General features: G+C 32.9%; 2 protein-coding genes across 2 annotated transcripts; both read left to right on the top strand.

The window, feature by feature from the left end:
• The first annotated feature begins 1,727 nt into the window (after window positions 1–1,727).
• LOC125822164 (alpha-mannosidase) lies at window positions 1,728–10,279 on the top strand. The gene is made up of 29 exons (XM_049501544.1): window positions 1,728–1,955; window positions 2,044–2,127; window positions 2,249–2,337; window positions 2,419–2,593; window positions 2,825–2,944; window positions 3,029–3,121; window positions 3,216–3,287; window positions 3,408–3,521; window positions 3,815–3,915; window positions 4,000–4,093; window positions 4,777–4,944; window positions 5,058–5,144; window positions 5,457–5,522; window positions 5,609–5,665; window positions 5,867–6,086; window positions 6,237–6,370; window positions 6,933–6,992; window positions 7,094–7,153; window positions 7,336–7,407; window positions 7,536–7,583; window positions 7,665–7,784; window positions 8,311–8,376; window positions 8,461–8,573; window positions 8,675–8,759; window positions 8,958–9,068; window positions 9,201–9,296; window positions 9,385–9,432; window positions 9,670–9,738; window positions 9,883–10,279. Exons 1-29 carry the CDS (start codon window positions 1,734–1,736, stop codon window positions 10,069–10,071), a joined length of 3,033 nt encoding a protein of 1,010 aa, XP_049357501.1. The 5' UTR covers window positions 1,728–1,733; the 3' UTR covers window positions 10,072–10,279.
• Window positions 10,280–10,660: 381 nt separating this feature from the next.
• Window positions 10,661–14,423, top strand: LOC125822165 (protein EARLY-RESPONSIVE TO DEHYDRATION 7, chloroplastic-like). The gene is made up of 4 exons (XM_049501545.1): window positions 10,661–11,607; window positions 13,288–13,454; window positions 13,754–13,838; window positions 14,075–14,423. Exons 1-4 carry the CDS (start codon window positions 10,673–10,675, stop codon window positions 14,262–14,264), a joined length of 1,377 nt encoding a protein of 458 aa, XP_049357502.1. The 5' UTR covers window positions 10,661–10,672; the 3' UTR covers window positions 14,265–14,423.
• The last annotated feature ends 6,343 nt before the right edge of the window (window positions 14,424–20,766 follow it).

The following is a 20,766-nucleotide window of genomic DNA, read 5'->3' as shown; positions in this document are numbered from 1 at the left end:
AAAAACCAAACCAAATCGATAAAATAAAATCGATTTTATTTGGGTTTGGTTTGGTTTGGTTTTAGATTTTTGAAAACCGATAGTATTTGGTTTGGTTATGGTTTTATTTTAAAAAAATCAAAGAAATAATCGAACTGAACCGATGAATTATACACATATTTTATTAATATACATACTTAATATATTGTTTTTATAAACAATTTTAAAGATCTTATACATATTTTCATTAAAAATTCTTTATAATTTACTTATTGAAAGCAAAAATGCCCAAGATGAAACATTTATCTTATTGATTTCATGTTTATGAGTGTCAATGACAATTCTTTGTGGGATTGAAAATGTTATTGTCTCTTCCTTCTAGGCCAATATAGTGAATTTTAAAGCTTTATTGATAGTAAATTTAGTGATCGAAAGTTCAGTAATTTAAGTCATTCAAACTATTTTTCGTTTTGAATGGATTGTTGTCACTTTTTTCACATTTTAAATGAATTGTTTCTTTTATTTTTGTGTATGGTTAATAACCGAATAACCGAACCAAACCAAACCGAAACCGATAATCACCAAACCGATAAATGTATATTATATTTGATTTGGTTTGGTTTTAATAATTTTAAAACCGATTAAGTTGGTTTGGTTTTGATTTTGACCAATAATCGATCCAAACCAACCCGTGAACACCCCTAATGATGGATCTAACAATATAAATAATCTAAAAATTGTATTTATTACGAGAATGGCGAACAAAGGGTAGTATACCATTTTTCTTTTCTTTTTTTTAAAAAAAAGATTCTTGTTTGACAAATTGCTTTTTTACTTTTAATTTACTTTACGTGTTTTGTCCCTAGTGATTAACTTCTTTCGTACCTATTTATTTACGCCACCAACAACATTTTTCCTCTTTTTATTTTTATTATTTGGGAATTAGACAAAAAAAAATAGGCAGGAATAATTAATAAAACATCCATACTTATTGCACGTGAAATCCAATATCCGTTTCTCCTAATGTGACAGGAAGGCTGGTACATGGGAAAAACCAATGCAGTTTTGTCAGATTTTACCACACTACTTCATGTTGATTTTTCTTTCAGATTTTCCGAGTCATTCTTGTTATGAAATCGATGAAGATTTGTGGGGACTTTTAAAATTATAAGTATTGATGTTTGTCATGGTTCCTATTATTGATTAAGAGTTATATTGATTTAAAATAACTATATCACTATTTGTAAGTCGTTATTAAAGAAAATTTCAGTAGCTCAACTAATTTTGACTATCAAAAATTTCATTTTGCTAGTAAGAATTCACTTCCCAGCTTGTAATCTACTTTCCTTTTTAGAAATTGTGATAAACCAATTTACTTTATACTTATATATATATATATATATAGATTGAATTGCTTAAATGCATTTTTCTTCTAATTTAAATTTACATTAATACTAAAATAATATTTACTTTTTTTTCCAATACTAGATTGTCAGACTATTTAATTAGTTTGACTTCTTTTTGCTTAATAAAAGAGAGTATAACTTACATAAATAAGAAGTCAAACTAATAAAATAGTCACAATCTAGTACTCTATTTGAGAAAAAAATTAAATATTGTAGAATAAAATGTTTTAGCATTAATGTAAATTTAAATTAGAAGAAAAATGCATTTTAGCAATTCAATCCATATATATATATTTATAAAGTAAACTGGTTTATCACAGTTTCTAGTAACCATATTTGGGTTTCAAAATGAGAACTTTTGTTAATCCAGCTTTAGTTTTTCTGTTCATTTTCTATAGTACTGTTTGTGCTTATGGGGCAATTGGTGTTAATGGGTACCTAAAGTACAATACTGGGGGTAACATTGTTGAAAGCAAGTTGAATGTTCATTTGGTTCCTCATTCACACGATGATGTTGGCTGGTTAAAGACCATTGATCAGTACTATGTTGGATCAAACAATAGCATTCAGGTCATATTTACATCTTATGTTGAAATTGGAAATTATGTCAGTTTATGTGTTAGCTGTTACTAATAAAAAAATGATTGATGCATTGCAGGGTGCCTGTGTTGAAAATGTACTGGACTCTGTTGTTATGTCATTACGTCGTGATCGGAATAGGAAATTTGTATTTGCTGAAATGGTAAAGCTGTTTTTCTCCTTGATTTTGTGTGCATACAACTTGTTTGGTATTGAGGCGAAGTTGTTGTAAGGAACAAAAGATGCACAATTTATTAGGCATGTTTCTGTTGATCCTTCTGTAGGCATTTTTCCATCGGTGGTGGATAAGGCAAAGCCCGGAAATTCAAGCAGAAGTGAGAAATCTTGTAGCTTCTGGCCAGCTGGAATTCGTGTATGTTAGTTAGCTTTCTTGCAAAGGACTTTTATTTATTTTTTCGGGTGATTTTTGATGAAAAAGAGAATTCTGGAACAGAAACGGTGGTTGGTGTATGCACGATGAAGCGACAAGCCATTACATAGATATGATTGATCAGACAACACTAGGCCATCAGCTGATAAAGAATGAATTCAATATCACTCCTCGTGCAGGATGGCAGATCGATCCATTTGGGCACTCTGCCGTGCAAGCTTATCTTCTTGGCGCAGAGGTATGTATGCTGAGCGTTCATAAGTTGTGGTTTAGAAGTTAAGTTCTATGCACAGATAAATATGATGACTAAATTGTTATGTTAAATTACACAACGAATCATGTAATAAGACTTTATATTGCCGGTGTATATAACTTAAATTTTTCTTGACATAAATTATTTTGAAGTTTATCATCCTGATCTGACTCGAAATATTGATACTTTTTCACTTCTCCCGGATAACTTTCACAGGTAGGATTTGATTCTGTTCACTTTGCGCGCATTGATTATCAAGACAGAGCAAAACGTAAGGAGGATAAAGCTCTTGAGGTTATATGGCGTGGTTCGAGAACATTTGGTTCTTCCTCCCAGGTTGATGAAGCATTCTTAAGCTTTGTGCATTTATTTTATATCATTGCTCACTTGTGGTTAACACCGTTTGTGGTTCCTTTGCAGATATTTACCAATGCATTTCCTGTACATTATAGTCCACCACATGGTTTCCATTTCGAAGTGGATGATGCTGATTATGATTTTGTTCCAGTCCAGGTACTGGCAGAAATGAAAAATAAGTCTCTCTATGGTTTATTTTAGTATATCAAAGGAGAACAAATTTCTGATATATTTAGTATATGAATTGCAGGATGATCCTCTTATCTTTGACTTAAATGTCGATATACGGGTTAATGACTTCATCAATGCTGCAATTACACAAGTACACCCAGATTATAGTTCTTATCAGTTATTCATAATCACCAATTTTCGTAGAACTGTAGCTAGAAATAGATCTACATGTAAATGCAATCAATGAAAAGCTGGATGTTGTGATGTGCAGGCAAACGTGACACGTACGAATCACATCATGTGGACCATGGGAGATGACTTCCAATACCAATATGCTGAATCTTGGTTCAAGGAAATGGATAAATTAATTCACTACGTCAACAAGGTAAATACTTCAGTTTCTGCAGAAAACTTGGTGAAATCCTTGACAAAAATCTTGAACATGTTTGTTCAACTGTATGAGTGGTTGCTTCAATATGTCTTCTCCTAAGTTCTATTTCAAGAAAATATAATAACAGGATTCTTTGCCTGTTTTGGTGTTGTCCAGCACATTTATCAGCTAGCTCAAAGACTTCATTAGGGAATCCTTATGGAGAACATAAATAGCTCTATTTGTTCTATTCCAGTTTAAACATTTGCAAAATCATAGACTCACTTGCTTTTATTTTCTTTTGACAGGACGGTCGAGTGAATGCATTGTACTCTACTCCATCAATTTATATAGATGCAAAACATGCAACAAATGAATCTTGGCCTCTAAAAACTGATGATTACTTTCCGTGAGCACTTGCTTGATATTCTTTACCTCCTGGTTTATCTTGAATATTTTATTGAGTTTATCTAACATCTCTAACTAATTTCAGATATGCAGATGGTGGAAATTCTTATTGGACTGGTTTCTTTACCAGTCGACCAGCTTTAAAGCGATATATTCGTATGCTAAGTGGATATTATCTGGTGAGCCTGCTTAGCTTCTTTCTTCTGGTTCCATGATTCCATATTACAAAATCAACGTCGAAAGGAACCTGAATGTAGTAAAGAAAATTGTGTAACTGTGATCTCCATGTTGATAACCTAGTTCTTGTCACCGGTCTCTGTGAGAAGCTTAATAAGATATCCTTACTGTTGGAATGTGACCATCTGATCTAAACTTAAGCTATTAGAGAGAGCACGTTTTTAATTACCTAATTATATTATGTCTCAACGCACCTCTCACATGTGGGCTTAAGTTTTTTATTGACCTCGTGCTTGCTCTGATAACATGTTGGAATGTGCAACTAATCTCATCTTAAAGCTTAAACTGTTAAAGTGAGTTTACTTTTAAGTGGTTTATTGTATTATGTCTCAACATTTATTATGGTTGTCCTCAATGTACACGGTGATTGGTGAATTGTTCTTAATCTTGCTAACATTGGAGTCTATGTGGTTGTTACTTCACTTAATCTAGGATGAGGTCAAATGACGTTAAACGGGTTCAACTAAACCCAACATTTTGCTTACAGAGCATAGATATCTGTGAAAATTACTAAAATTTCATTATATACTAAAATTTGAATCCATATTTGCCAAAGCATAATGGGTTCAATAGTGAGAATATATGTTGAAGACATCAAATTTAACCTTGGATTATCCTTTGACAGGCGGCTCGCCAGCTTGAATTCTTAACTGGGAGGAAATCAAATGGCCTCAACACGTTTAGCTTGGGAGATGCACTGGGAGTTACACAACACCATGATGCTGTGACTGGTACTGCTAAACAACATACAACTGATGACTATGCAAAACGTTTAGCTATTGGAGCGTCTGAAGTGGGTTCCTATTCTTAATTTGGACTTGATCTCTTCTGCCTGAACTTTAAATTTTACACTTTCGTTTAGGATGATCTTATGTTTATAGTTCTTTTCATCTGTCCGATTTTCAGTCTGAAGTTGTGGTGAATTCTGCTTTATCATGCCTGGTCAATTCCAAATCAGGTCCATGTTCTACCACTTCATCATTATTCAACCAGGTAAACTTTTGGTTACTTGGGTCTACCTTCAGTTCTCCAAGCTTAAAGATAAACTTAGAAACTAATTGTTAATAAGATCGTTAAAATATAGAGCATTCAAATGTAGATATAAATTACTATTGGAGTTTCAGAAGTTTCTGTGTATAGTCTTTTCTTTACGAATGACATGTTTGTTCTAAGTGGATATCCTCTACCTTAGTATCCCTGAAGAAATGAGGTTTAGGGGAAGTGGGAAATTACTCGAGAAGTCTTAAATAACTACAAGTTATTTGACATGTCCTTCTTTTCCATTTTCTTTCATGTCGTAAACAGTGTCAACTGCTCAATATAAGTTATTGTCCACCAACTGAAGAAGACATCACTGAGGGGAAGAATTTGGTAATTTTGCCTTCTATTTATTAACCTGCTTCGTACCTTATGAATATACTGGCAAAATATTTTTATACCAATACTCCCACTTTCAGGTTGTTGTGGCATACAATCCTCTTGGATGGAATCGAACTGATATCATCAAGATCCCGGTGAATGAATAATCCTTTCTGTTTTTTCTTTCCGTTGCTCATTTTATCATCACGCCAGCTAATTTCATTTTATATGTCAGTCCCATATAATTCAGACAACTATATAACTGATCTATTTGCTTATCTTTTTTCTTTCTCTTATGCTTTTTTGAAATGGCTTATTCACTGTTGATGGTTATCTAATTGTATTTGCTTTAACAGGTCAACGATGCTGATCTTATTGTAAAAGATTCCATGGGAAATCTAATTGAGTCACAATTTATAGAGTTGGATAATATTACCAGCAACTTACGAAAGTTGTATGTTAAGGCGTATCTCGGAATATCACCCAAAAGAACTCCCAAATACTGGCTCTTCTTTCGAGTGTCTGTGTCACCTCTTGGCTGGAATACTTATTTTATTTCTAAAGCATCGCAGAAGGGTAATACAATTTTTTCTGTCTCTCTATGTCTCTTTTTCATCACTAATATGCTCATAGATGACTCAAATATAAGAAGGCATTGCCTGTTTTCAAAAAGTAAAATGATAAATCCATCCTTCATCTGTTTCAATGTCTGCTGAAATTCTACAGGGAGCTCTACTGGCTATGTCACAAAGATGGACACTCCACTGAACGAGACTGTTGAAATTGGACCAGGGAACTTAAAGGCGTCCTTTTCCTCAAATACTGGTCAACTTAAACGTCTATATAATTCTAAAACAGGAGTAAGTTCTTAATTATATCAGTATCTCAACCTGGAAATATATTGAATGCATCCTTGCCATTTTTTTTCTTGCTGAGTTAAGACTAGTAAAGCATACTAGTTATTTACCAAGATGTGGTCTAACGGTCACTGTCAACAGGATATACTCTATTACATGCTATCAAATGCATTATATTCTTTTCGTCACACAAGTCTCAACCTCCTTCCCCGGTTTATTAGGGTCGGGATGATTACATCTGCTGAAATATTTTTTAAAACAAAGAGTAGAATGAGAACTTTGACCCAATTGCTTAGGAATGAAGCCAAGGGTGGGTTTTTAAGTAAAGACTGGCAATTTGTTTGATTGTCATCTACTAAATTACATTACAGGAACTTTTCGTAACAAACAAAAGATCTTCCATTCTATTTCTGTGCATAGCTGCGACAGACATGCTTGATGCTTGATGATTGTTATAGTACACAAAATAATTCACATTACCCCGTATTTATCTAGTTGATCTTTGTTTTTCTTTTCTATGTTGAGGGACGTTTCATCCTCTAGACTAACAAAGGACTATTATTAGGTTGATATACCCGTACAACAAAGCTATCTTTGGTATGCCTCGAGTGCGAACTCAGATCAGGTACTTGCTGATGTTCTTGTAGGTATAATTAAATGTTAGAGAGCATTACTAAAGGAGACACAGTAAGTTAGTTAGGATGTTAATTGTATCATCCATTGCAGGATTCTGGTGCCTACATTTTCAGACCCGATGGATCACCCCCCGTCATAGTTGCGAGATCAGTGAGTAGCCTTTTCTCCCTTTTGTTCCTGTTATTTAACAACTAAAACTGATTAAAGCATTTGTGGTCCTACGTCTTTTCCTAAATAAATCAATTAGTTATTTTACTGAAGTTTTGATTAACATCTCTCACACACTATCTAGTTTTCTTCATAGCAGAAACTAATTTCCTCTTTGCTAGCAGGTTCCAATAAAGGTAATGCGTGGACCCCTGGTCGATGAGATCCACCAGCAATTCAACTCATGGATATCTCAGGTGTGGTGCATGGTTCCTTGATTAACTCAATTTTAGTCAGCACCAAAAACATTTGGATCTTTTCCAATTTATTGTGTTATAAACTGTATGCATTGATTCTATTATGTCTTGATATGTCAATGTTTCAGGTAATTAGGATTTACAAAGATAAAGAACACGCTGAACTCGAATTCACTGTAAGTCAACTTTGCCCAATGTCATTTCACATTGAAGGGTAGTCTATGAACTGTATATCTGACATACCTCTTCAATTGAAGATTGGTCCTATACCGACAGAAGATAGTGTTGGAAAAGAGGTCATTACCAAAATGACAGCAAATATGGCCACTGATAAAGTGTTTTACACTGACTCTAATGGGAGGGACTTTCTTAAAAGAGTAAGCTTGATTTTTCATTCCTCTTTAAGTACATTTAAGTTGTATAAAACCTAAGGAGACAGTTTTTCATTAATATAGGCTCTTAGTTCTGTGTGCATATATCTTGTCAATATACTTTCTCTCCCTTTTTAGTTCATGTTTACTGTCTTTACATTTTGACTTCATTACATTATACTTGGGCAACCTGTTGAGAGCTTTCGTCAATATCCATTTTAATTCCTTGAAGTGTTTATCTACAAATTGAAACAAATGTCATTGAGCTGTATCCCAATCTATTCAATTTGAAATAGATAATTCTTTGATGTTGGCTTTTTAGATGAACATGCTTTGTCTGTCTGTTATATTGGCTCAATGTGCTTGTTGATGGAACAAAAATGTTCTTATAAACATCCTTAATGTTAGCAATTTATGAACTAGGAAAATGGTCATCAGGATTTCAATATACTGGGCATCATATTTTATTCACTTTATCTCAATTTTCTGTTTGTTTTTGAGCTAATTTGAGTGATAATTTGCTGCTTATCAGGTTAGAGATTACAGAGCTGATTGGGACCTCCAAGTTACTCAACCTGTTGCTGGGAACTATTATCCAGTTACTTTCCCAACAGAGACTTTCTTGAATTGAAATTGCACTTTTATGATTGAGCTCACGTATTGTTACTTTCTTTATTCTCAGGTGAATCTTGGAATGTACATAACAGATAACAAATCAGAATTGTCTGTTTTGGTGGATCGTGCAACAGGTGGAGCCAGCATTAAGGATGGAGAAATAGAACTCATGTTGCATAGGTTCAAATCATTTGAACTTTTTTCTTTAGTTTGTTTATAAATATATCATGCTTAATATAATTGTTGGACTTACAAATGTAATGGATTTCATATTATACCAGGCGCTTGATCAATGATGATGCTAGAGGAGTGGGTGAAGCCCTTGATGAGCCTGTTTGTGTGGGGAGTACGTGTGAGGGACTCACGGTACGTTTGATATGGCATTCCAAAGCAGTCCTAGGCTGCAATAAGATTTCAACCGTTAATCAGGATTTCAATCCTACAGTTCACTTGGATGTAACTAAGCTGCTCATTAAGGAAAATGTCCTTCATAAATACAAAATGTAGCAACCTCCGATTAGTATGCTTCTTTTGAACTTACCTGTTCTCATATCCCTTGGTCAGGTTCGAGGGAATTACTATCTGGGAATTCATAAAAACAGTGATGGTTCACGTTGGCGCAGAACAACTGGCCAAGAAATTTATTCACCTCTTATTTTAGCTTTTGCACGTGAGGTAATTTCAACAATCTACATATTATGAATAGGACCAAATTCAGCAGGCCCTGCACACCCTATGATATTGCTTGATTATAAATGATCAATATTACTGCTTGATATCGGGAAATTGTACTACTTGATCTTGCAGAATCAGCAAGAATGGAAAGCTTCGCATATAACCAAAGCCACCATCATGAGTCCCAATTATAGTTTACCTCCTAATGTTGCACTGATTACTCTCCAGGTTATTGGATAGAACTTGCAGTGATTAGAATGATCCTTTTCCTTTGATGAAATAATGAAGTCATTTCTGTTTTTTTTTTTTCTTCCAGGAGTTGGATGACGGAGGTGTACTTATCCGTTTGGCTCATCTATACGAGGTAAAAATAAACTAGAAGTCTTATTTCATTTGCTTGTCTCAGCCTTACTTCACCAAGAAACAGCAGCTTTACTTCAGAAAAATCGTTAACTTCTTACATTTACTTGAATTCTGAAACAAAAAATGTAAAATTGAGAGTGTGACACCTGACATCATTATATGTTGGACCTATGTTGTGCCTTGTTAACTGATATCACTACTGACCATTGTGGTTTTAATGTTTTGTGGATGTGGATAGGCTGGTGAAGATGCTGATTATTCGAAAATAACCAAAGTTCAACTGAAGGAAATGTTTGCTGGAAAAAGGGTAAAACAGCTTTATAATCTTGCTAATATTGGGAACTACTGCTCTCTGTCTGTGTTGATTAACTAATGCATATGAAGATATGAACTCGGACAGTCTACTGATATTGCTAGAGGGCATTGACACATGTTTACACTGTATATTCAGATAAAAGCAATCAAGGAAACAAGCTTATCGGCGAATCAAGGCAAGAATGAGATGAAGAAGATGAACTGGAATATAGAACATGACAGTGGCAGTGAGTCTGCACCAATTAGAGGGGGTCCGTTAGACATGTCTAGTCTTGTAGTCGAGCTTGGTCCTATGGAGATACGGACTTTCATTGTTAAATTTTGAAAACAATTTTTTCTCACTTTCTCCCCAATAAAGTCAAAAGAACTGGTTCATAGAGCCCATTAATGGGGGAGAATGTTTTTTTCATGTATGACAAAGAAAGCAAATGGATTCTGTATATTCGGAACATAAATGTAGGAGAATGATTTTTTCACCTCCCGCCACCGATTGTACCACTCTGCCATAGAAGATGATCAGAATGGTTCACAATGTAGGACCTTGATTTTCTCTGTATCTGTTCTATAGCATTCTCTTCAGTCAACAATAACTTTATTTTTTAATAAGAAATACCCCATTGTTTTGCCTAAAAAGATAATGAGTGCTAAAATGGAAGAAAAAAATAATCTTTTTTTTGTAGTAAATGATGCAGAGGGCGTGGAGGACACGAATTAGGGTAGAATGTTTGTCCTTCAATTTATGTTTCTTATTTGTTGTTCCAAATGGACTTGCGCGGGAAAGATTCCATACAGTTATAGCAGTTATTCATCCAAACAAATATTCCACGTGTCTCGCCATGTTCGCCTCCTATTCCTCCAAAAAAAAAAAAAAAACAATCTTGTTTTTCTTCTTCCTCCATCCTCAACATTTTTTTCTAAGCTCTTCAATGGCTTCTAAGAACCCTAATCTCCAAAAAGCCCCATTGTACCCACGTGTCATTCACAATGATCCAGATCTCCAATCAACCTTTTCTTCTCGTCCCAATTTGTATCCAACCCTAAACGAAACTGACCTCTCCGAGAATCTCATCCCTGACAATTGCCATATTATCCCTTCTGCTCCATCTCCCCCTCCTGAGTCCCACGAGGAAACCCTTCTCGTTATCCCTGGTGTCCTCATTCATTTGATCGATAAAAATTACTCTGTTGAGCTAGCTGACGGAGATTTGTCTCTGTTTCGTCTCCTGCAAGATAAGAATACGGTTGCTATCCTTGCTAATGTGGGAGATGATATTCAATGGCCGATAACTAAGGACCTGACTGCGGTGAAATTGGATGATTCACATTATTTCTTCTCATTTCAAGCTTTGAAAGAGGATGAATCGGATTGCAGTACTGATGACGACAAAGAAAAGGGTAAAAAAAAGAAAAAGAAAGATAAGGGACCGATGGATGATTCGTTGAATTATGGTTTGACAATTGCTTCAAAGGGTCAGGAGGCATTGTTGAAGGACCTGGATGATATTTTGAAAAGTTACAGCACCTTTTCTGTTCAGAAAGTGGAGGAAAATGCGGCATTGGCAATGGGAGGAACAGTGGCAAGGGAGTTATCTCCAGATGACTTGAAATCGGAGAAGAAGAAGGAGGTGTTAGAAGAGCGATGCGCTCAATATTGGACCACGTTAGCACCCAATGTGGAGGAGTACAGTGGAGCAGCTGCAAAATTAGTTGCTCAAGGATCAGGGCAGCTGATTAAGGGGATTTTGTGGTGTGGAGATGTGTCAGCAGAACGATTGATGCGCGGAAATGAGGTTTTAAAGCAAAGGATGGCTACAGGGACGAAGGCCGAGATTAGTCCTGAGACACTGAAGAGGATCCAAAGGTATTATGACCTTTTAATATAGATGGTATTTTCTTTGCTTCATCTCATCTAGACTATACTGACTCTTAGAGCCCGTTTGGATTGACTTAAAAAAAGTAACTTTTTAAAGTGCTGGACTTATTTTTAAAATAAGTAGTTATGTGTTTGGATAAAAGTGCTGCAGTTGGAAAAAAAGTTGTTGATGTGTTTGGCAAATAAGTGCTGGTAAACATTTTTTTTTATCAAAATGTCTGAAATACCCTTTAAGCTGTTAACATGATAAAAAGTTGATTAATTTAAGATTTTTATACTTAAAAAAAAAAATTAAAACAAAATTAATTTATGTTTTACATCCATAAGTAATAATATTTTTCTATCATTCACATATTTCTTTACCACTTTATAAGAGGAATATAAATTCATATTTCAGAAATAATAATAATAATAATAATAATAATAATAATAGTAATAATAATAAAATAATAATAATAATAATAAAATAATAAAATATAGTAATAGTAATAGTAATAATAAAATAATAATAATAATAATAATAAAATAATAAAATATAGTAATAGTAATAGTAATAGTAATAATAATAATAATATAATAATAATAAAATAAATAAATAAAAATATTAATATTAATAATAATAATTATTATTATTATAATAATAATAATAATAATAAAATAATAATAATAATAATAATAATAGTAATAGTAATAGTAATAGTAATAATAATAATAATAATAATATAATAATAATAAAATAATAATTATAATAATAATAAAATAATAATAATAATAATATTTATAATTATAATAATAATAATATAATATAATAATAATAATAATAATAATAATAAAAATAAAAAAAAATAATAGTAATAGTAATAATAATAATAATAATAATAATAATAATAATAATAAAATAAAAAAATAAAAAAAAAAATAATAGTAATAATAATAATAATAATAATAATAAGAATAATAATAATAATAATAATAATAATAATAATAATAATAATAATAATTCAATATGAGCAATTTGGAAATTGTATAAAAGAATTAAGGGCAAAAGGGTAATATACTTGGTCAACATAAAAGGGCTTTTAAGTTAAAAAAAAAAAGCTCCCCTCCCCTAACTTTTAGCTTTTGGCTTAAAATAAGTCATTTTTGACTTAAAATAAGTCACTTTGATAATTGTCAAACACTCTAATAAGTCAAAAACTGGCTTTTAAGCCAGTTTGACCAGCTTAAAAGCCCATCCAAACAGGCTCATTTGGATTAGCTTTTTCTATGTTTGTGGCTTCTTAATTTTCTGCAAGGTAATTGTAATTTATACCAAGTCTAATGATAGACAAAGGAGCTAGAACACAAAAGAATATTTTTTCCTTGTTTGTTCACATAGACTAGTAGGAAAGAATTTAAAAGAGGAGAATTTTCATTTCTGGTTTCCCCCACATTATTGATTGAATTCCCAAAGTTCTTACCTATTCTTCTATATATGTTTCAAGTTATGATACAAGAGAAATCCAGAATTTAAGTGCCCCGATATCTAGCCTTCGTTTGAGCTAGCTGTTGCTGGTGTGCATTTACATTGAATATGTTATCAGGGATATACTCATATGCCTAGCTGTAAATCATCTAAGAAAAGAATCAACTTTCTACTCAAAATTATGTGCTGTGTTTAATTTTCAGGGTTAAAACAGTAACAAAGATGACTGAGAAAGTAGCTTTAGGAGTCCTTTCGGGAGTTCTCTCGGTTTCAGGATTCTTCACCAGTTCAGTTGTAAATTCCGTAGCTGGAAAAAAGTTCTTCAAGATGCTGCCAGGAGAGATGGTCCTTGCTACTCTGGATGGATTTTGTAAGTCAAACGTCTTCCCTTTTGTTCTGACTGCGTTTGTAGCCTTGCGGAGTCTATATGTTTTCCATTTAGTAGTTATTTTCTCTTCTAAGAGTCAGATTTAGGACCAAAAAAAAAAGAATTTATTCACATTCACACACATGTATCAGATTAAGTTTGTCAGATAAAAGAATTTATGAGTGCATTGCACACTGCATTTGGTATTTGTATTTACTAGAGAGAATCACAAGGAGTATGTTGTCAACGTATATGATTTGTCTTTCAACAGGAGCCTGATATTTGTCTTAAATTTGTTTTAGGCAAAATATGTGATGCTGTTGAAGTAGCTGGAAAGAATGTGATGTCAACATCATCCACCGTGACAACTGAACTTGTTTCACAGAAGTAAAGCTCAGTCTGATGAATTCTACTGGCTAGCTATATCCTTATTTATGAAGTCTAGTCTTACCATAGAAATACATTTCAACTTGCTTTGTCATGTGTCATCTCGTGAAAATTAACTAAAGTATATCAGACGGACTCAACTAATTGATCGTTAGTTAAGCAATACAATAAGATCGAATACATGCTGCTTAAATCTTTTGAAATTAATTAGAACAAGTGAATTTCGGTTTTTGTAGGTATGGAGAAGAGGCAGCCAAAGTGGCAAGCGAAGGGCTTGATGCAGCAGGGCATGCAGTTGGGACTGCCTGGACTGTGTTTAAGATCAGAAAGGCTCTTAACCCCAAAAGCTCCTTTAATCGCGCCACCCAACTTAAGTCTAGTGCTCAAGCTGCTACTATGAAGAAGGCCAAGAGCACAAAGAACTGACCTTTCTTGTATTTTCACTGGTGGAGCTGTTAATTTAAGCCCTCTTTTAAATATTTTCAATATTTTTGTACATGTTATAATAATACATAGAGGATAAGGATTTTAGTCTTTGCAGTAAATTAAATTTCCCACACCAGCCCACCTCATGAATTTCTACTTTTTCACTGACTGTATAATTTAGTTGTAATCATGGATATAATGATATCCCATCAGGGAATTCTCTCTGCTTTTATTCCTTGCTGTACAATTATGTTACTTCGTGGTGCTGCTGTTATCCAGATTTATCCTGTGACACCCTAGCTTAAGATAACATGTCTCATATCGGCAAAAACACACAAGAGATGTTGGGTATATATATATGTAAGCAGACCTTACCACTAGTGACGCGTTTTAAAGTCGTGTGGGCCTAGGCGAAGAGCGGATAATATCACTAACGGACTGGGCAATTACATGTTTCCGGAGGGAATATTATTGTTCTGCAAGCAGGATACTGGATACATTCATATGATGGTTACAAAATGTGGGCGATAGAGCATTTGTGTAGTGATAACTGAGAATAATAAGGATTAACATTAATTTACCTTTTAGCAAGAATATATTAACAAGTGGTATGGGAAGTGACATTAATTCATACCTAATTTCTAGCTGTCCAGTTTTATGCTGTACATTAGTCTGCTATGCCTAACTCTGAGATTATCTGGTGTTGATTTCATTTAGTGGTATAACCAAAATTAACTACAACTTGATATTAACAAGTTCTTATTTGATTGATTCTTAGTGATCACCATGGTTATCCAAATCATGGGCCGGCTTAGGACTAAGCATTTGAATATTTTGCACCATCACATAATGTTAAAACTACTTTACTGCGTTCGATCTCGAATTTAATTAGAATATTAACTTTAGTGTGATTTTTGAAGATTTGTGGTTATCTAATGGCAATCTTGCTCAAAGTAAGATTACTTTTTATTAAAATAAGAGTAATTAAGAATATATATAAACACAAACTATACTTGTCCCTTAGCGTCTGTTGCTTATTAGCTTATCTGGCTATCACAATATACGTGGTTTAGACTTTAGAGTCTAAATATTATGTCACAAATCACTCTCCTTTAATTTAAAAATGTTTCTCATGATCAATTCGGTAAACATCGTTTTATGTATTATATCATTAGAAACTTCTTACTTGACATGTGGGTACGATAATTAATAATATGAAATTTCATGCTTAGTGCCCCCATTGGATGTTATTTAATGGATTAAATCATGTCCATTAATGTTGTTTGATACTCCCTCTGTCCAACAATATTTGTCCACTATTGACTTTGCACACTTCTTAAAAAACTATAAATAGAAGGATAATTTTATTACATCACCCTTTGAATATAATAAATACAATGTCTTGAAAAATGTAATAGGGAAATGACTATAATTAATGATAAGGATAAATTAGGAATTAAGTGTTAAATAATCCATTGACTTCATAAAGTGGACAAATATTATTGGACATTTCAAAATAGTATAGTGAACAATTATTGTTAGACGAAGGAATAAATAGTACAGTGAACAATTATTGTTAGACGAACGGAATAGTTTTACAAATTGTCATTCGGATCTCTGACAATGTTATCTTTGGGTCCCCATATGACGAAAACCATGTAATATTGTGTAGGTTGTTGGAAACATGGAACTATTTGATTTTCTACTGAGGAATCTAGTGCGGTTAATCGTGTAAAATGACTCAAAACTTTGATCAGCAAATTCGGTCGCTGTCTCCACTCTCTATCTTGTCAAAAATATTGGTGCAGTGTTTGGTATGATATTAAATATTTTTGGAAATGTTTTAATGTATGTTTTTTTAAGAATAAGGGAAAATGATTTATATACCCCTTAATCATTACACAAATGACTCACATATACATGATATTTTAAGTGATCATCCCACATTAAAATGAGAGAGCTAAGTGAAATACTTTATAAAGCATAACACAAATTAACATGACATAATTTTGAGCTTGATGATAGTGTAGCCTAAAGGATAAATCTGTGAGTTGTGTTATGACAAACGAACAATACATTTTTTTAAAGCAAATTTATCACAAGTACAAGCAGGGGGGCTAGGTCTTACCTTACTAATCCTAATGAAGTACCTAACAAATCATGAAGAAAATAAGAACTAGAGAGAACTAAGTATTTTGTGATCACCACAAAATTTGTAATACACTCCATAATAATATTACAACATATTATCCATGAACCGAGAGAAATTCTTAAACATTATTTCAAGGTTTTCTTTCTAGAAACACTATCCAATTCACAAAAAAGTATTACTCATCAATCTTTAAGAGATATTTTAAACTCTGGTAGGCAAACACTAGATATCTTTTCGAATAAACTTGTGTTTTTTCCAACAAAAATAAATAAATGACTCCCCATTGTACCAAACAGCAGCACTGGTAAGTAATAGACGGTGGAGATAAGTAGCTCTTAGTGATGACCATTGGACATGTCCTTAATTTATTAGTATAATATCTTTCTCGATCTCTAGCATTATGAGGATACCAACTCACTTACCAATACTAAAATGCAGGGAATTTAAAGTTTTCCAACTCTTAGTACCACTACTAGCTACTCTCTCAAATCCCAATGGACATAAAAAGAAATTATACTCTTTATCAAACTATTAAAGTAACCAATCAAATACTCCAATTCATTTTTAGTGTCAAACAATTGACATTGACGTTCTTGCCAAACCTTTCTTTTGTCGTGATAGATTCATTCATGAGTTTCCGAGTTTAACAAATTAAAACTCAATATCTTCTTTCAAATTATATACATGTACAAATAGTCAAAATTAGGGCGCAAAGGGTTTATTTGAATTTCCTTTACCGGAAAATTAGCTATATATATTCTTTTATGTATATATAGTAGATATTAATTTTTTTTGAATTCTCAAACATATTTAATTACTTCTTTAGCCCCACTTCACTACGCCTATTATAACCCCATGATTGTTCAATTATTAAAAGTATTGCACACTTTGCTTCTTGATTATCCTTATCTATGTACCTCCTTAAATATTACATGACTGAAACTGTGATTCAAAGGGAGTTGTTTCATTGCATATGGCAAAATATTTTAATTTAAATGTCATTAATGTACACTACAAATTCTAGTAAAGTGGGTCAATTCACCATGCGCACGTTCAATTCCCCCACTTTGTCCATAATGATCATAACATTGACTACATAATTGGTTCAAAGGGGAATTTATTTATTTTTAAAAAAAGTAAAAGTGCCAATAGATTACTTTTTTTTTTCTCTCTCTGGTAAATTAGAGCTTGTAATTAATTGCTAGTTGATTTTTTTTTTCTATATAGAAGTGAATAATTTATGCAGCCGACGATGATGCAACCTAGCACTATATGTTTATTTTGCTAAAGAGTGGAAAATCAAATGAATTAAGACCACAAATCAGACCACTATTGGTGAGTGATTAATTACTGTTCTTGAGGATGAAGCGCACAAAATCAAAGCCAAAATAGAAAAGAAAGAGCTAAAAGAGTATTTTATTAATTTTAGCCACCTCTAGCAATTATATTTGATGAACTTTGTTTCCATTCTTATCAGTTAACCACCCACTAATCGGACCACTATGTTAAGAAAAAATCTTTAAATTAATTTGGACTATTTTCATGCGACCTTTTGACATTTCATGGACGCTAAAGAGAGTACTACCCTAGTATAGATGTCAACTTCTATAATAAGTTGTAAATAACGTATCCTTCGACGGTTTTATGTTACTTGACTCCTATATAAAAAATAAGTGTTTTATTTTATTTATTATTTTAGCAAAACAAGAGAATTTCATTACTTTTTTTTTTTCCATACTACTAACTACATATATAAATTAGACTTAGTAATAGTCAAATTTAGAGTTTTAAAACATCATTAATAAGATTACTTCAATAAAATACAGTTTCTTAAATTGTATATCAGGTCAACAAAGGTCAAGTAATATGAAACAAATGAAATAATAGTAAGGTTTGTTACTTGGTTTAGAGGCTAACATATTCGGTTTCCGTGTATATATATGTTAACGTGTTGTGTGTTTGTTTTTAGACTTTAACTAATCACTTAATCATGATTAGTTAAATTTGTTGATTGATGTAAATACTTAATACAAATAAGTATTTACTATCTCCAAACATATTTGAGATACGTGTCGAACCAAACCCAGGCATTATATCATACTTCTGCTCTGTGAGCTTTACCTTTTTTATTCAATTACTTATTTTTTGTCCATTTTCTTATATCGGCAAAAGGAGTTGCACCCCAGCGGAGATAGGTCACAGGACAACCTAAAAATAAATAAAAACTTTTGATTCATACACTATGCTTTAAAAAGGTACTATATATTTAGTATTACCTAACTACTTTTCTTTTTATGTAGTGGAACCTACTATGAAAGCAAAACGATAGCATAAATATTAAATTATATTCTAATATATAAATATCTCAATTCTTTTTAATGATGAATAAAGCATATAGTGTCAAACTGATTGTTTGGTCACACAGTTGGGATGAATTAGCGTATAGTTTACAATATCTTTGTTCTATAACAGTTAATTCCTTATCTCAATTTATTTGACGTAGTTTAATTAAACATGAAATTTACGTAATATAGAAATACTTTATTAGACCGTCTTTAAAATAAATGAATTTTTAAATAGAAGAATACATTTTTGTTGATTTTTTTGCTAAATAAATAAGACTCAAATAAAAAAAAATGTATCACATAAATTGAGACGAAGGGAGTAAAGACGCAGCCTCTTTAATATATAAGTGTTTTTTTAAATTGAGAGATACCCCTTTTGCCTTTTGCTGGGTGTAATTCCAGAAGAAAATACACGTGTTGTGTCTCCCATATTTTGCAATCTTGCAAATCTATGGCTTGTCTGCTTATTCGAATATTTGGGTTCTTCAAAATTTTGATTTATATGGTGACCTTATGACCTCTCTCTTTCAATTCTCTAATATGGAATCGGCCTTTAAATAATGCAAACTTTAGTATCATCAAAGTACAGTGTCCTTGGCCCTTGGGGGGGAAATAGTGTAAAAGGGTCGTCCTTCTCCTGATTTAGGAAAAATATGTCTTTAAATGGTGGATGGGTAGGATTGAACACCATTTATTATATCCTAAGACTACTTTAAGAATATTTGTTCCTTTTTGATGTGTTCGGAATCAGAATTTTTGTTAAGAGAGTTCGATATATAAAGAAGCAAATATACGAAGGAGAATGTCAAAGAGATTCAACATTTACTATATATATCATCATCATATCATATTATATTATGTGGTGTCAAAATCAGCTCATAACCATGGCTGATCATCCATGAATGCAGTGAAGAGAGAAATCAGTGAAGAAGAGAGTATGGAGAGAATCAACGAACTGATTTTCATTATGAGGAGACAATGTATTTATACAAAAAGGAATCAAAATTTCTAACTAACTAATGAGCTGTCAATAACAGAATTCAGCTGACTAACTATTACTAACTAACTAACTAATTAGACTAGTAACATAATTAGTTAAATCATAACATCCCCCCTCAAGTTGGAGGTGTAGAGAACACAGACAACTTGCTCAATGCTGCAGAATGCTTGATTCCAGTCAATGTCTTAGTTAGTATATCTGCCAGTTGATTATCAGAACTTATGTGATGCAATGAAATGAGACCTGTCTGAAGCAGATTCCGTACAAAGTGACAATCTACTTCAATATGCTTAGTACGTTCATGAAATACTGGATTTCGAGCTATATGAAGGGCTGATTGGCTATCGCAATATACTTCTATAGGTGTTGGTATTGGCAATGTAAGTTCTGTAAGTAATCTGCTGAGCCAAACTAATTCTCCTGCAACTTTCCTTAGAGCCCTATACTCTGCCTCTGCTGAGGACAAAGATATGGTCTCTTGTTTCTTGGACTTCCAGCTTAGTGGACTGTTACCCAGTAACACAATATAGCCACTTACTGACTTCCTGGTATCAGGACATGCAGCCCAGTCAGAGTCACAATAAGCTTTGACATTGTAAGACTGATCTTTGGACATAAAAATTCCCAGTGTGGGATCTGTTTTGAGATATCTCAGTAGATGAAATGCTGCTTGCAAATGTGGCTCTCTAGGATCTTGCATGAACTGGCTGAGATGCTGTACACTATATGATATGTCCATCCTAGTATTGGTCAAGAAATTCAACCTTCCAATAAGTTTTCTGTAGAAAAGTGGTTCTGTTAAAGGAGTTCCTTCCTTTGCTTGGAGTTTGAACGCAGGATCAAGTGGAGATGAGCAGCTGCTCATGTTTGCAATCTTGTAATCTTTTAGCATGTCAAGAACAAACTTCCTCTGAGAGATGATAAGTCCATCATCTTTATAGAGTACCTCCATTCCAAGGAAATAGTGTAGCTTGCCTAAATCCTTAATTTTGAACTTGTCATGAA

The sequence above is a fragment of the Solanum verrucosum genome, unplaced genomic scaffold, assembly GCF_900185275.1.
Source record: "Solanum verrucosum unplaced genomic scaffold, falcon-dt-bn FXZP01000103.1, whole genome shotgun sequence".
NCBI lineage: Eukaryota > Viridiplantae > Streptophyta > Magnoliopsida > Solanales > Solanaceae > Solanum > Solanum verrucosum.
Note: the sequence above shows the minus strand (reverse complement) of the source record. Positions and strands in the feature narration are given on the sequence as shown.